The sequence below is a fragment of the Papaver somniferum genome, chromosome 5, assembly GCF_003573695.1.
Source record: "Papaver somniferum cultivar HN1 chromosome 5, ASM357369v1, whole genome shotgun sequence".
Lineage (NCBI taxonomy): Eukaryota > Viridiplantae > Streptophyta > Magnoliopsida > Ranunculales > Papaveraceae > Papaver > Papaver somniferum.
The window spans coordinates 212,787,485-212,800,972 of NC_039362.1; the positions used below are offsets into that span (position 1 = coordinate 212,787,485).

At 35.7% G+C, this 13,488-nt stretch overlaps 2 protein-coding genes and 1 pseudogene across 5 annotated transcripts; 2 read left to right on the top strand and 1 right to left on the bottom strand.

The window, feature by feature from the left end:
• Positions 1 to 3,602: 3,602 nt before the first annotated feature.
• Positions 3,603 to 4,669, top strand: LOC113284567 (annotated as a pseudogene).
• Positions 4,670 to 6,505: 1,836 nt separating this feature from the next.
• On the top strand, positions 6,506 to 7,584 carry LOC113284565 (endochitinase EP3-like). Its single transcript, XM_026534057.1, has 2 exons — positions 6,506 to 6,973; positions 7,083 to 7,584. The coding sequence occupies exons 1-2, from the start codon at positions 6,562 to 6,564 to the stop codon at positions 7,490 to 7,492; spliced, it is 822 nt and encodes a 273-aa protein (XP_026389842.1). The 5' UTR covers positions 6,506 to 6,561; the 3' UTR covers positions 7,493 to 7,584.
• An 838-nt stretch (positions 7,585 to 8,422) lies between these two features.
• On the bottom strand, positions 8,423 to 10,009 carry LOC113284568. Of its 4 annotated transcripts, XM_026534063.1 has the most exons (5): positions 9,866 to 10,009; positions 9,717 to 9,749; positions 8,943 to 9,118; positions 8,815 to 8,826; positions 8,530 to 8,743 (listed from the first exon to the last, which is right to left on the bottom strand). In XM_026534063.1, exons 1-4 carry the CDS (start codon positions 9,909 to 9,911, stop codon positions 8,824 to 8,826), a joined length of 258 nt encoding a protein of 85 aa, XP_026389848.1. In that variant the 5' UTR covers positions 9,912 to 10,009; the 3' UTR covers positions 8,530 to 8,743; positions 8,815 to 8,823. The 4 variants fall into 4 exon arrangements, with proteins under 4 accessions (XP_026389847.1, XP_026389848.1, XP_026389845.1 ...); XM_026534062.1 differs by having other exon boundaries at positions 8,423 to 8,826; XM_026534060.1 differs by lacking the exon at positions 8,815 to 8,826.
• Between the last annotated feature and the right edge of the window lie 3,479 nt (positions 10,010 to 13,488).

A 13,488-nucleotide genomic window follows, 5' to 3' on the forward strand; every position in this document is an offset into this window, starting at 1 on the left:
GGCACATTCTTGATATTACGTGCAAGCCGTCAAGAATCCTTTAACATAGACTTATGAACATAAATCTATAATATCTCGTGCATAACTTCGAAACGTTGCTGGTCTTGCTTCTACATGAGACCTCACAGCCCCATCCTTTCTTCAAACTTTTTAACCCATTCTTTATAGTGTATGATTACTAACACTCTTCAGGAAGTATGTATGTATTCCACCTTATTCCGCCTTATTCTGCATCCCATACTACATCATAAAACCGAAATATAGAACATACACTTATACCATGTTGAACCTCTTGATTTGTAAATCACATCACAAATCCATCTATGTGTAAACACCGGTTGAAACATTATCTTTAAAACGTATTCCTCCACCCGAATAATAAACCATCGTTCAATTCCAGGTTCAATCACGCAAGCCTATCCTTGGCTCTGATACCAATTGTTGGGAAAATTGGCACCCCGAGCGCAGCGGAACACATGATCACAAAGGGCAATTGGCGATTTTAACCAAACATGGGAGAAATAATAAGAGAGAGACAGAAGATAAACAAACACACAACCACAACACAAGATATACGTGGTTCACCTTTACAGGCTACATCCACGACCAACACCACCAGAAAAACTTTCATTAAATCAAAGACTATTATATGCTCTTTCCGCAACCCAATACAATACCCAAAGAGTTAACAAGACATACCCGAGAACATCATCGAAGAAACCATAGAAATCAATTTTCTAACCATTCCTCAAACCAGCCCCATGTCTTCTCTTCTACACCTTCTTCATAACTGCTAGTAACAGAGGAGAAACATGAAATTACTAGAAACTAGGTTTAGGAAAAAGCCCCAAACCCTAAACACTAAAATCCTCTCTCTACAAGTTATTCTATCACACCGATATTGACCTTCACGGTAACACGCAACCCTTCCTACCAAAGAGACCAAAATCCTAAGTACAAGGATTTAACACTCTTATAGGTTTGGATTGTCTACAAACCTACGATTCTAATCCTATATATAGAGACACAAACTTGGACCTCAAAAAGCCCTAATTAGAACAAGTTTCCTAATTTAGCTCTTAAGTTCCTAAACTTTAGGAATAAGTTTACTTAAGGTAGAAGCTTACCAAAACTTCAACCCTGCCCACTGTCTCGAAACCAACATGCGTGCAGTAAGCTGAAGATTGCCTACTGTAAAAGGTGTTTATTAATGGTCGAATCCAAGGCAAGGCGAAACTATTTTCGTCATTTTTTTTTTTAACATTGGTTTTCCTTTTGTCAGGTGATATATCACTACAGTTAAATGGATGGTTTCCGGTTGTTTTAAGGATTTCTTGCGGTAATAATTATTAGGCATGTTAAAATAAGAAAAAAAGTTAACCGAGTGGAGTAGGGGTTCTTGTACTCGAGCATCTGCACCTTAGTGCATTATTGAGTAATGTCCATCAGAGATAAATATGGTTCTTGTACTACGATTAAGAGATTAAAATTTAGCCTGCATACTGTGATTCCAAAGAACTATACATGAATGTGTAACTATGTTAACACCGAACCATACAACTTTTAATATCATCTGTAGACTTACGTTTCAGACCTAAGAACTCCTTCGTTACGTTCTTCTGAATAGCACAAGGATCTCCGCAGTAAAGTCTCTCTACTCCAAGTTGATTGCTGATGCAACGATAAAGAATTTTCGTGTTCTCATTTGTAAGCCAACTGTTCCTCCTTAGATCAACTTCTTGATGTGGTTCTTGATCCATTGCAAACTAAATACCATATACATCCTGCATAAAAAAGGTATGTTGCTCTACAGTTCTTGCGTGCTCTGTGCTGATGACTTAGAAACTCAATAACACTTATTTTTACGCCGTAATATTGCTGGTAAAATTTGGTTCATGTTACTGCCTACCACCAATTGGTCCTAGGTCTTTCCTAAGTGAATGAAGAACTTAGCTCATTGCAGGCATCAACCTAAGTTATCTTGTCATGGCAAAGTCATTTGGGATTTAATCCCTGCAGCTGTTGTGTGGACCTTGTGGAAGGAACAACTGTCGCACTTTTGAAGAACAGTATGAAACTATGAGTTCAAGGTTGATAAAGTCTTTGGAACAGAGGCTAAAGCAGTAGTTTTATCATGGGCTGATGCTAAAGGGATTAGGGTGCATTCGAATTTCGCAAATTCAGTTTTTAATTGAGATTTTATTTAGTTTGTAAGGTAGATTTTTTTCTACTTTTTCTGCATCCGGTAGATCATTTGTAAATTCTATTTCTCAAAAGAGGTCTTCCCGTTTAATAAAATATAAAATAAATAATATAATACCCCTTCTATGGTCATATCACAAGACACTGTTAATTTATCATGTTGGTAAGGTATGAATTAAGAGTAATGATACAAATACCGATTTTAAATCCGGAGCAGGTGTACCGACAGGCACAGTCCCTGGGATCCACGAGAACTATAGGGGTGGGTTTGGGTCCCATAGAAAAATTTGTTTCTTGCGAGATTCAGCGTCGGGACAGTTGATCGGTAGCTTTATCATTTTCGATGAATTACTGGTCTAGGTGCGACCGGTTAATATACCTCATGTAGATGTTTAACGGACATTGTTGCCCGTTCAACTAAATACTCTTTGGATAAAACTATCATCCATTAAGTGAGATAAGAGTAATTAAGATATCAGAGTCAATATCTTAATGATAAAGATAATACTAGTAATAAAAAAAGTTTAACTGAGTGGAGGATAATGCGAGGACCGTATTTGTTCCCAATCTGCCAAATCTACTAGGTAAATGTAATCATGTAGATACACTATCATTCTGCCGTGTCCTTGGGTTTACTGACAGAAGAAAATTGACCCTAAAAGTTGTAAAATAAGCTCACCACGTTAAAAAAAATCGTTCATGCATTCAACTGTGACCGAAATTCTCTTCGTAAGTAATGGATAAGCATTATCATGTCCGATTCTGATTGATTAGGTTATTAAATTTTTCTTTCTCATTAGTTTAGATGGGATTCCTTAAAGACATGTTAACTATAGAATTACATAATTTCTATCAAGATAAAATATCTTACACACTGCGACTTTAAGTTATTCTTCAAGTCCCAGAAAACCATGAAAAATTTGTTACTTTTGCCATGTTTTGATAATCTCCATCTTTTCTTTAATTGTTTATTTTAGTGAGTACAATGACTAAAACCTAGTACTGTTCTTCTTTATCCACATATGAAATTCTAAAAATAAGATCATACACTGTTGGAGATGATTGATGAGCCACTATCAGATACTCTTGAATTTGAAAACAGTTTGAGAGAATTTATTTTCCTGCTAATAATGTGAAACTACTAGTGGCCCAGGAGCCAGGAAGACGTCCCCATAATGGTGTAAATTACATCTAGAACAATTTCATATAGTGAAAGAGCATCATAGAAGAAATGACCCACCACCACCCATCTTATTTTCATGCTAGAACACAAAATTTGACATAAAAGAAATGGCAAAAACGAAAACCGAAAATTTCCAACTGAACATTAAATCTATAAATACCAATGGATGCTGTCCTAGATTTTCTCATTCTTAAAACAAACACTCACTACTCAGTTACCTTTCTTATCCATCTGTATCAAAATGGTGGCCCTTGGCTATATAAAACTTTTTTCATTAATTGCATTTCTTGCCGGATTTTTGACCCAGTCCATTGTAGGTTAGAATTGCGGCTGTGCAGCAAAATTATGTTGCAGTCAGTTCGGTTATTGTGGTACTGCTGCTCCCTACTGTGGTGAGGGGTGCCAATCAGGTCCATGTACTAGAACTCCAATTAACGGGGCTTCTGTTGCTAAAATTGTAAGCCCCGCATTCTTTAACGGGATAATTAGTCGAGCTAGTTCACGATGTCCGGGAAAGAGGTTCTATACACGTAATGCTTTTCTTGAGGCCACTAAATCATACCCTAGATTCGGTAAAACTGGGAGTCTTGATGATTCTAAACGTGAAATCGCTGCATTCTTCGCTCATGTTGCACATGGAACTGGACGTAAATTTCTAACTCAAAATTCTTTCAGTTAACCTTTGTATGTTAGAAGCTTGATATTTTTCTTTTATGAATTGCAGATTTTTGTTACAAGGAAAAACTGAATGGAGCAAGAAAAGACTACTGTGACGAGACGAACAAACAATATCCATGTGTTCCTGGCAAAAAAATATCATGGTCGAGGACCATACAAATAGCATGGAACTACAATTACGGCCCAGCTGGTAAAAGTATTGGCTTTGATGGTTTAAAAGCTCCAGAAACTGTGTCTAGTAATGCAGTCATCTCGTTTAAGACAGGATTTTGGTTTTGGATGAACAATGTGCATTCGATCATAACTTCAAATAAAGGTTTTGGTGCTACGATTCGTGCAACTAATAGTCTGGAATGCAAAGGTGGAAACCCTCGTGCAGTTCAAGCCAGAATTAGATATTTCATAGGTTACTGTAAGCAACTTGGTGTATCACCAAGGAAGAACCTTTCTTGCTAGAAACTTGTGTTTTTACTTATCATTTCTTAGTATGTAATCGTTTTAATTTTCTGCTCAATCAAGACCTAAATAAAGAGCATATGGGATGTCTTGATTACCCTGCATGTAATCGTTTCTAAGTATTATATTTATCCCACTGTGGCCACAACCATTGGCCGCCGTTGAAGAATGAAAATAAGATGGTATTATATTTATTTATCCCATGTTTCGGACCATGTTACGGATGTAAAATAAATTTCCGGTGGCTTTTTGAGGATACGACTGTTTTAAACGTATGGGATGTCTGAGTCTGATTGATCCAAGAAAAACTGCAATTCGAGTGGCCGACTAAAGAAATGGATTCCAGGCATGCAGGGTAATGAGGAACCAGAACATATTCAGTCTCCCATCCACACACTAAAGACAGTAAACATAAATACACTGATTCCAGTCTGCCGTGTGCTTGGCTTCATTGACTAAAACTTCCAAGTCTTTCTTGTAAAGAAATTTCGTTTAGGATTTTTTTCCTTGGTTGTGTACTTTGAGAGTGATGATTTCTCATTCTCCAGTGAAGTTTGCTTTTGAATTTAATCTTTCGCATAATTGAATGGGTTGTAGGACTTCGGGGTTACCTTTTATTATTTTCCAAAAGTAAAAATGATAATAACCTAGAACGTATTTGCTCAACGGGTTCATGATTATTGTCTATTGAACGCTCCTGCTTTTTTGTTTCCCCGGAAGAATAAATTATCGGAAGTCATGAAGAAAGTTTATTTTTTTGGGGTTTTCAATCAAAAATATAGAAAAGTCTTTTACTTTTAAAAGTCATTTTAAAAATGTGTCGCTAGACTACTTTCTGATTTTTCAATTACTTTTGAAGCGCTATCTAGTACCTTAATTTTCGATCTTTGTTCGCCCAAAAATTTGTATCCTTTGTTTTAACTATTACCCGTAGGGCTGTTCATGGTCGGTTTTGGTTCGGTTTCTAGCCAAACCAAAACCGAAACCAATACTATCGGTTTCTAAAAATCTAAACCAAACCAATCCATTAACCATTGGTTCGGTTTCCAAATGGTTCCAGCCATTTCGGTTTGTCCCAGTGGTTTTTGGTTAACCAATAGTTATGTCAAACGCCTCAAACAAAAAAAATTACACAAATTTACAGATAAAAAAATCGTAGCTGCCGATAGTATTGTTTTACACAAATTTACAGACAAAAAAAAAATCAAGAATAGTTAAAGCTTACTCTAAATCTAGAGATCAAAAGAAGATATATAATATATCTTAATTTAGTTATTGACAAACAAAAAAGAATGAAGAACGGAAGAAGATAGTCGAGTAGCAGCAGTGGCTGCTATAGTTAGGGGTGGAGAAGGGAGAAAGAGGGAGAATATCATAATGAAATATTAGATTTAAGGTTTCTATTTATCCGCTAAATCAATGGGTAGAATCTAATACTTGTAAATCAAGGTAGAAACTAAATTTAAAAATTAATCGGTTTTCCAATGGTTTTTGGTTCGATTTTAGAGGTCAAACCAAACCAAAACCAACACTATCGATTTTCCACTTTCTACACCATAACCAATCCATTAATAAATGATTCGGTTTGGTTTCTTCCTAATTGGTCTGGTTCGGTCTGGTTCCAGCGGAAAACCAAAACCAAGTTCATCCCTAATTACCCGTATGTGAGTAGTTTATTTTTCTACATAATCAGGGCTTGCCAGGCCTACATGGTACGAGTACCGGTTAAGATGTTATTTTTGTCCACTCATCCCGTGAACCATATCCTTAATGGCCGGCCCTACGTGGCCGTATGCAGCCAAAACTTCTATGTGAAAGATGAAGGTCGGGTAGAAATTTGGACCTCACTCTATGTCGATATAAAGAATAATGACTAGCAATTGGAATCTTGGAACACAAAATTCAAAAGTAGAAACCATGAGAAGAAAAACTAATTTCCTTTCTTGAAACTAAAATCTGCTATAAATACCAGTGAAGGTTAGTCTAGTTTTGCTCATCTTTAAAACACTCACTACTCCTTTTTACTTTCGGATACAAATATTATGTCTCCAAACCACTTGAAACTTATTTCAGTTATCGGAATTCTTGTTAGCTTCTTAACACAGTCCATCGTGGCACAGAATTGTGGTTGTGCAGCAAGTTTATGTTGCAGCCAGTACGGCTACTGTGGTACCACTGCTGCTTACTGCGGTAAGGGGTGCCAGTCAGGTCCATGCACTACTACTCCTGCATCTCCCACAAATGGTGCCTCTGTTGACGGTATTGTAACACCAGCATTCTTTAATGGGATAATTAATCAAGCTGGTTCAGGATGTGCCGGGAAGAGTTTCTACACACGTAGTGCTTTTCTTGAAGCCGCTAGATCTTATCCTAGCTTTGGTAAAACTGGGAGTCTTGATGACTCTAAACGTGAAATCGCTGCTTTCTTTGCTCATGTTACGCATGAAACCGGATGTAAGTCCTCTAAACAAAATTCAATTCTTCGGAACTTCGCAACTCATTTAGAAAGTGAACATATTCCTCTTTGTTTTTTACTTTGCTATGTCTTCTTTTTGGATTATAGTTTTCTGTTACAAAGAAGAAATCAGAGGAGCAACCAGAGACTATTGTGACGAGGGAAACAGACAATATCCATGCGTTCCTGGCAAAGGGTATTATGGTCGAGGACCAATACAAATATCATGGAATTACAATTACGGCCCAGCCGGTAAAAGCATCGGTTTTGATGGTTTGAATGCTCCAGAAACTGTAGCTAATGATCCCGTTATCTCCTTTAAGACAGCATTCTGGTTTTGGATGAATAATGTCCACTCGGTCATTACTTCAAATCAAGGTTTTGGTCCGACTATTCGTAAAATTAACAGTGGTGAGTGTAACGGAAGAAAACCGGTAGCAGTTCAAGCTAGAATTAAGTATTTCAAGGATTACTGCAATCAACTTGGTGTGGCACCAGGAGATAACCTTTCTTGCTAGAAACTTAATATGCTGTAATATTTTCTACGTATCCATGTAATAGCTGGCTCAATTAACAAGAGATGAATAAAGAGCTTCTGAATAAATGACTCGATGCACGTACTATTGGACTTTGTTTCCCACTCCACTATTTGGACTCTCTCGCATCCACTATGGTACCAGTAAACTAGTAGCCTTGTCGCATTCCACTGCTGTTATAGGGAGTTGTCAAATTCCATGAAGGGCTACCAAATCCATATCAAACAAAAACAATGTTCACCACTTGATCTAGTGGACTGGTATAACCCCTATAAAACTTAGCAACCTCTAAAGAAGCCTCAGTTTTATTTTCTTCGTTTTTTTTTAACATTTGTTCACCTTTTTCCAGGCGGTATCTTAACAGTTAATGAATGATCTCCGGTTAATATTAATGACTTCCGGTGTCAATTATTAAGCACGTAATATCTAATAAAAAAATATATACCAGTGGAGTAGGAAAGGACTTAGGAGTTAGGACCCTTACAAGGGGGATATTGCAGGACCATATTGGCTCCTTAATCTGCCAAACCTATAATAGGTAGATGTAGCATGCCGATATTTTGCCGTGTCCTAGAGTTTATTGTCAAAATGAAGAAATTTTATCTAAAGCAGAGATGCAACGAAGAATTTATTTTCACACAAGAAATACCATGGTTTTAGGCTTTTAGCTCATGGTTTGAAACCAATATAAAAGAGATTATGTATTTGAAAGTTGAAAGCATACAAACAGAAAACTTTTTCCAAAAAATGAAAGGAATTTTTCTAGTGTGATATTTTATAGCAGTCTGAAGCCACACCCTTTGGTCTAAATCACATAAAGCAGGACACATTCATAGTCATTAGTCAAAGATTGCAGAAGATGTAAGACCCACTACCACCCATGCATAAAGCTCAGTTTCATAGAACCTGGAGTAGATAATATTGACTATTAACGGAACAAAATGCTTTCTACAGGAAAAAAAGGCAGAAAGGAAACAGAAAAACAGAAAAACAATTTTTAAATACAAAACTAAATCTATAAATACAAAGTGTGTTGTTCCAAAGTTTCTCATACTCGAAACACTTATTACCCTATTACATTCTTACTCCATCCAGCAGATCATAATGGTGGCTCTTAGCTACATGAAACTTTTCCCAGTCATTGCAATTCTTGCCGGATTTTTAACGCAATCCATCGTAGGTCAGAACTGCGGCTGTGCAGCAAACCAGTGAAGGTTTTTTCCCTCTGCAACACTGAAACAACATTATCTGAAGGTCATTTGAAAATGCAACTTTCTGAGAACTAATCAACTGATTCTGACTACCTAATCAGATCACTGGAAGAAGCAAAAACAAAATTAAGTTAGAGAGTTGTTAGGTGGCTATAGTTTACATGATAAATTAAATGTTGAAACTTAAAATCAGAAAAATGAGAGCAAGAACGAAATCATACCTGTTGTTGGTGTTGTTGATTATCCAGGACTGTCATAGCCTCGATAAGAATACATGTTAGGATCTTGAGCATCCAAAACACATCCATAGGCTTTATAACCTCCATTGTATCTATACATATTGCAGCATGCCACTGGTTTGGATCCATACGTTGCTGAACCATATACCGGATAAGTCCTAAATTTAGGCAGATTAGTTTGTTAGCCATGCATACAACACTTAAATAGAGCAATATTTAAGAAGAGGGACATAAATCATCTTTCACTATCATCCCTAAGCTAAAATTGCATTCCCACCAATGATGCATTTCCAACAATTCCAAACCAAGGCTTAATACAACCAATTTAAAAACTCAGTTTGAGCATCAACCCCAGAATTTGACTACTACAACTCCATTTGAGCAACAATCCCAGAATTTAACTACAAGAATCATATGCATAGGTCATTCTTGAGTATTAAAACTCATTATCTCAGTCTAACACAACATACAATCATACTCATTTTGAAACACCAAACTAAAACCCTCTTCAAACACTAAGAATTCTTAATCAAATCACATCAAATCCTCTAATTCTGTCAAATCAGGACATCAAAAATCAAGAAAACAAAAACCCTAACCAGAAAAACCCTCCCAAATCAACCCTAGTTTACTAATCATACCAACATTGATAACTAAAAATCAAGAAAAAACAGAAAAACATGAAAATAGCCCAAAATCAAAAAAAAAAAACTGCGTAAATAGAGATATTGGTAGAAGGAGAAGACGTATCATCACCAGGATTACACTGCGTGAAAAATTCTTCCACATCTATAACCACACAAAACACAAACAAATTAAAACCAAAACCCATAAACAGTAAAATCAAAACAAAAATCAAAATCAAATAAAAGATTGAAGATTGGTAGAAGAAACTGAATACTAACCAAATGTAAGAGCTTTAACATCTTTAATCAGGGGATTCAAAGACATTAACCTTCATAATCTCATCATCTGCAGCAGACATCAGTAACTATTCTTCAATCTTCTTTTCTAAAAATCGAGAAAGACCTTTTCGAATCTGATTCAGTAAGAGCACACTTTCAAATCAAGAACAAATAACATAAAACATTCAAACTCATCCAACAATCGAGCCCTAAAAATTGCAAAATCAAAACCCTAACTCCAAAATTAAAATACAAGAGAAAAACCAAATTAAAAAAACTTGACATGTATGATATTCCTTAAAACAAAATACTGTGAATCTCTAATCAACAACAACACTGTGAGATTCACTAGTTTCAGATTTTTCAGATTCAACCCAATGTCTTCTTCTACTTCCTGATTAACCACCTTCACTTCTATTTCTATTAGCACGGGTAGACATGATTATCAAACCCTAAGAGAAATGAGTTAGAAAAGCGTTTGAGGTGCGGCTGTGAGAGGATGGAAGAGAACTGAGCTTCGTTCTCTTTTGACAGGGAAGATACGAAACATAAAGAAGATATGGGTGAGGTAATAAATATGTTTAGCTTATCCATTCACTTCAGTTTGGTTAATCGTGACCATCAAAAGGATGGGGCCCAGAAAATCCTAACTATAGGAAAATCTAGGATCATCGGTCGTGGTGTGGGTTAATGAATCGGGACACATGCGTAATTAATTTTTTATATACAATGATTGTTTTTAGCGCTCTGGGATGTGCTCCCGAAATTTATCACAGCAATGACCGTCTTGACCGGTCCACGGTCTGTTGGCCGTCAGTGAGGGTCGAATCTGTGGGTCCTTTTAACCCCCATTTCCGCTGGTGGAATCTTTGTCGCCATAATAACAATCAGGTTTAATATTTTTACTGATTACTGATTTTGTTTTGCAGTTGTTGGTGATACATCATCGGAGTGAATGGTGAAATGTAATATTTTGGTTCACTTTCGGGGTATTTTTTTAAGTGTAATAATCTTTGTTTTTTACTTTTTCCTTGTGGTTCCTATAATTTTATTAGGAAACCATTTTTTTTTTGTTGTTTTTTATGGGTTTTACTCTTTTTGTTGATTTTTTTTTCATCTATCGGATCATAAAAATTCTATTAGGAAACCAGTTTTTTTTAGAGGTAGTATTCTTTTATATTCTTTTGTTGGCTTTAGTCGTACCACACACTGAAGAATTAAACCATAATTTTGAGATCATCCTGGTATCAATGGAAGGATGATCTATTTTTTACGGTTTCATTTTTACATCGACGGATTCATTGTTTGGATTGTGGTGACAGGCGCATGTCTAATGAAGATGAAGTATCCCGATTTTAGAGGAAACGCCAAGTATCCTATATTATCCCCAGTTATCTGCACATCCTTTTTCATTCCGGTCCTTTTTCATTCTGAGCAAAAGATTAACTTTTACGTATTTAAATTTTGTGTAAAATGATGAAGTAAGAATAACAATGGAAGTCGAAGCTCATGAGAAATGAATTCGAAAAGAGCTAAACGAACAAGATATTTTAAGTAAAGGTGTTTTTCTTAGACTCGCGTATCTTACTTCTTTAAAGTTTCTGTTGTTTTAATCTTACTATTTTTTTTTCTCTAGCTCACTTCTTTTCTTTCTTAAATATCTTACTTCCAAATTGTGAAGAGAAGAGCAAATACATCAAAAAATGGAAAAAATGACCATGAAAGACAGAAACTGGAAGAGAGGTTGATGCATGAAAATTAGCGAGAAAATGAGAGGTTCTAGAGACAAAAAGCTTGGAACTCCATAAGATTTATGCAGAAGGAATCAGATAAGTTGGTGTAATTCTTTTTATGGCCATTTCTTATTCATGGTCCAGAAAAAAACAATATGCGAGAATAGATTCATATTGATACGAACCTTCCAGCATTATGATAGTTATCCTTTTTATCAGATGTCTAACGGAGGCGATATGATGTGATATGGATGACTTTTTATGAGCAAGGTTTCTTCAATACGCTTTGTGCTCATTGTAACCAAAACTTTGTACTCAGATTAAATACAAAAACTTAATCGATTAAAAGGTGTAGCCACATGTGTGCCTGGAATAGGCTTGTGAGCGGATTCATCTAAGCCAACGCCAACGCACAGCTCAACCATTTTGAAGAAAATCTAAAACATAAAATATTAGATTTATATGTTCATGCATTGATGAACATATACACGCAATAATCACATGATTCGTGTAACAGATTAGTATCACTATCTACACGCAGTAATCACAAAAAAGAAAAAAATGGCTAAAACCAACAAATTCAAGACAATAAGAACAAGGAAGATTTAAAGAAAAAATGAAAGTGCAAAGGATATTTATCTCTACCCTGAAGAACTTCACGTCAAAAAAAAAACATACAAAACAAACAAGTAAACCATAGGAGAAACAGGTCAGAGGTGTGATTCTTCAAGATAAGAATGGTATGGTTCTGGAATATTATCGGGAGCTAATTTGATTCTTAGCTTTGTATTATTTTTTAGTTATTATTCATGAATTATTGAATTTTCTATAATAACCTGATTCAGGTAAGGCCTACTGCTTACTGCTTGAAATTACATACGTTTATTAAATAAAATTAAATAAATAAAGTATACTCAATTCGATAATTTATTGCAGTTGTTATTGGGAAGTTGGAGGATGCGTGAATTGAGATAATTAAGGAACCAGTTGAGAACCAAGAGAAATACGAAGAAGTCCCTACGATAGTAACAATCGAAAATGAATAGTAATGCATTTCGTTGGTAGAAAAATCTTTGTTTTAGCAATTGTATGTATATATCTGGCTAACTAATATAATTTTAGTACAGTGCAATTACTATGGTGGTGAATTTATGGGATGAATGACCAAAGTAATACTCCCTCCGTACCTATTATATAGGCGGAGTCCAATTTCCTAGATGAATATTTACAAGCATAACCTTATTTATGGTACATAGATAATAGTGTTATGAATAAGATAAAGGGTAAAACATAGAAAAACATAAAAATTTATGAGTTTAAGACACTTTTATTAATCTACGAGAATTGACCCGCTCCGTTTATATATGTGGTAGGGAGGGAGTAAAAAATGGAGTGGTGGGAGGTTGGGAGGCGATAATACTGGTCCAATAATCGTCATGGTTACAGGATCTTTTGGAAGAGAACACCTAGGTGAGTACTCTGAATACTAAATAATCCTTATGAGATCAGTTGTTCAAAATATTAACATTGCCTATCTAACGTGTCCTTGGCTTAATAGGTAGAATTTCCTTACTACATCACCTGCGTCAAGCATATTCCTTAATTTGGGTGTACCATGGGTCCATGAATTTTGAGAAATGTATGGTTCATGGTCTTGGAAGTCAATATTTTTTGTACTCTTTACCAAGATAAAGATAATTCGAAAATGTTTTTAGAATCTTTTTAGTATGACGAGCGTCAAATTTTCCACAAGCAAGAAACAAATTCGTGCATCGCACGGGTGAACAACTAGTAATCCTAGTTTACATAACTAATTGGTTTAGTATCTTTTTTCGGTCTCTTCTTTCATTCAACCTGTAGCCTTGAATCGCGGATATACGTTCATGTATA

Coding starts and splice junctions, on each gene's coding strand:
- LOC113284565 (XM_026534057.1), top strand. CDS start 6,562: ATGTCTCCAAACCACTTGAAACTTATTTCAGTTATCGGAATTCTTGTT. Junction 6,974..7,082: donor TGTTACGCATGAAACCGGAT/GTAAGTCCTCTA, acceptor TTTGGATTATAG/TTTTCTGTTACAAAGAAGAA.
- LOC113284568 (XM_026534060.1), bottom strand. CDS start 9,911: ATGTCTTTGAATCCCCTGATTAAAGATGTTAAAGCTCTTACATTTG. Junction 9,119..9,716: donor TTTCACGCAGTGTAATCCTG/GTGATGATACGT, acceptor GCCTAAATTTAG/GACTTATCCGGTATATGGTT. Junction 8,744..8,942: donor ATCAACAACACCAACAACAG/GTATGATTTCGT, acceptor ATGTTGTTTCAG/TGTTGCAGAGGGAAAAAACC.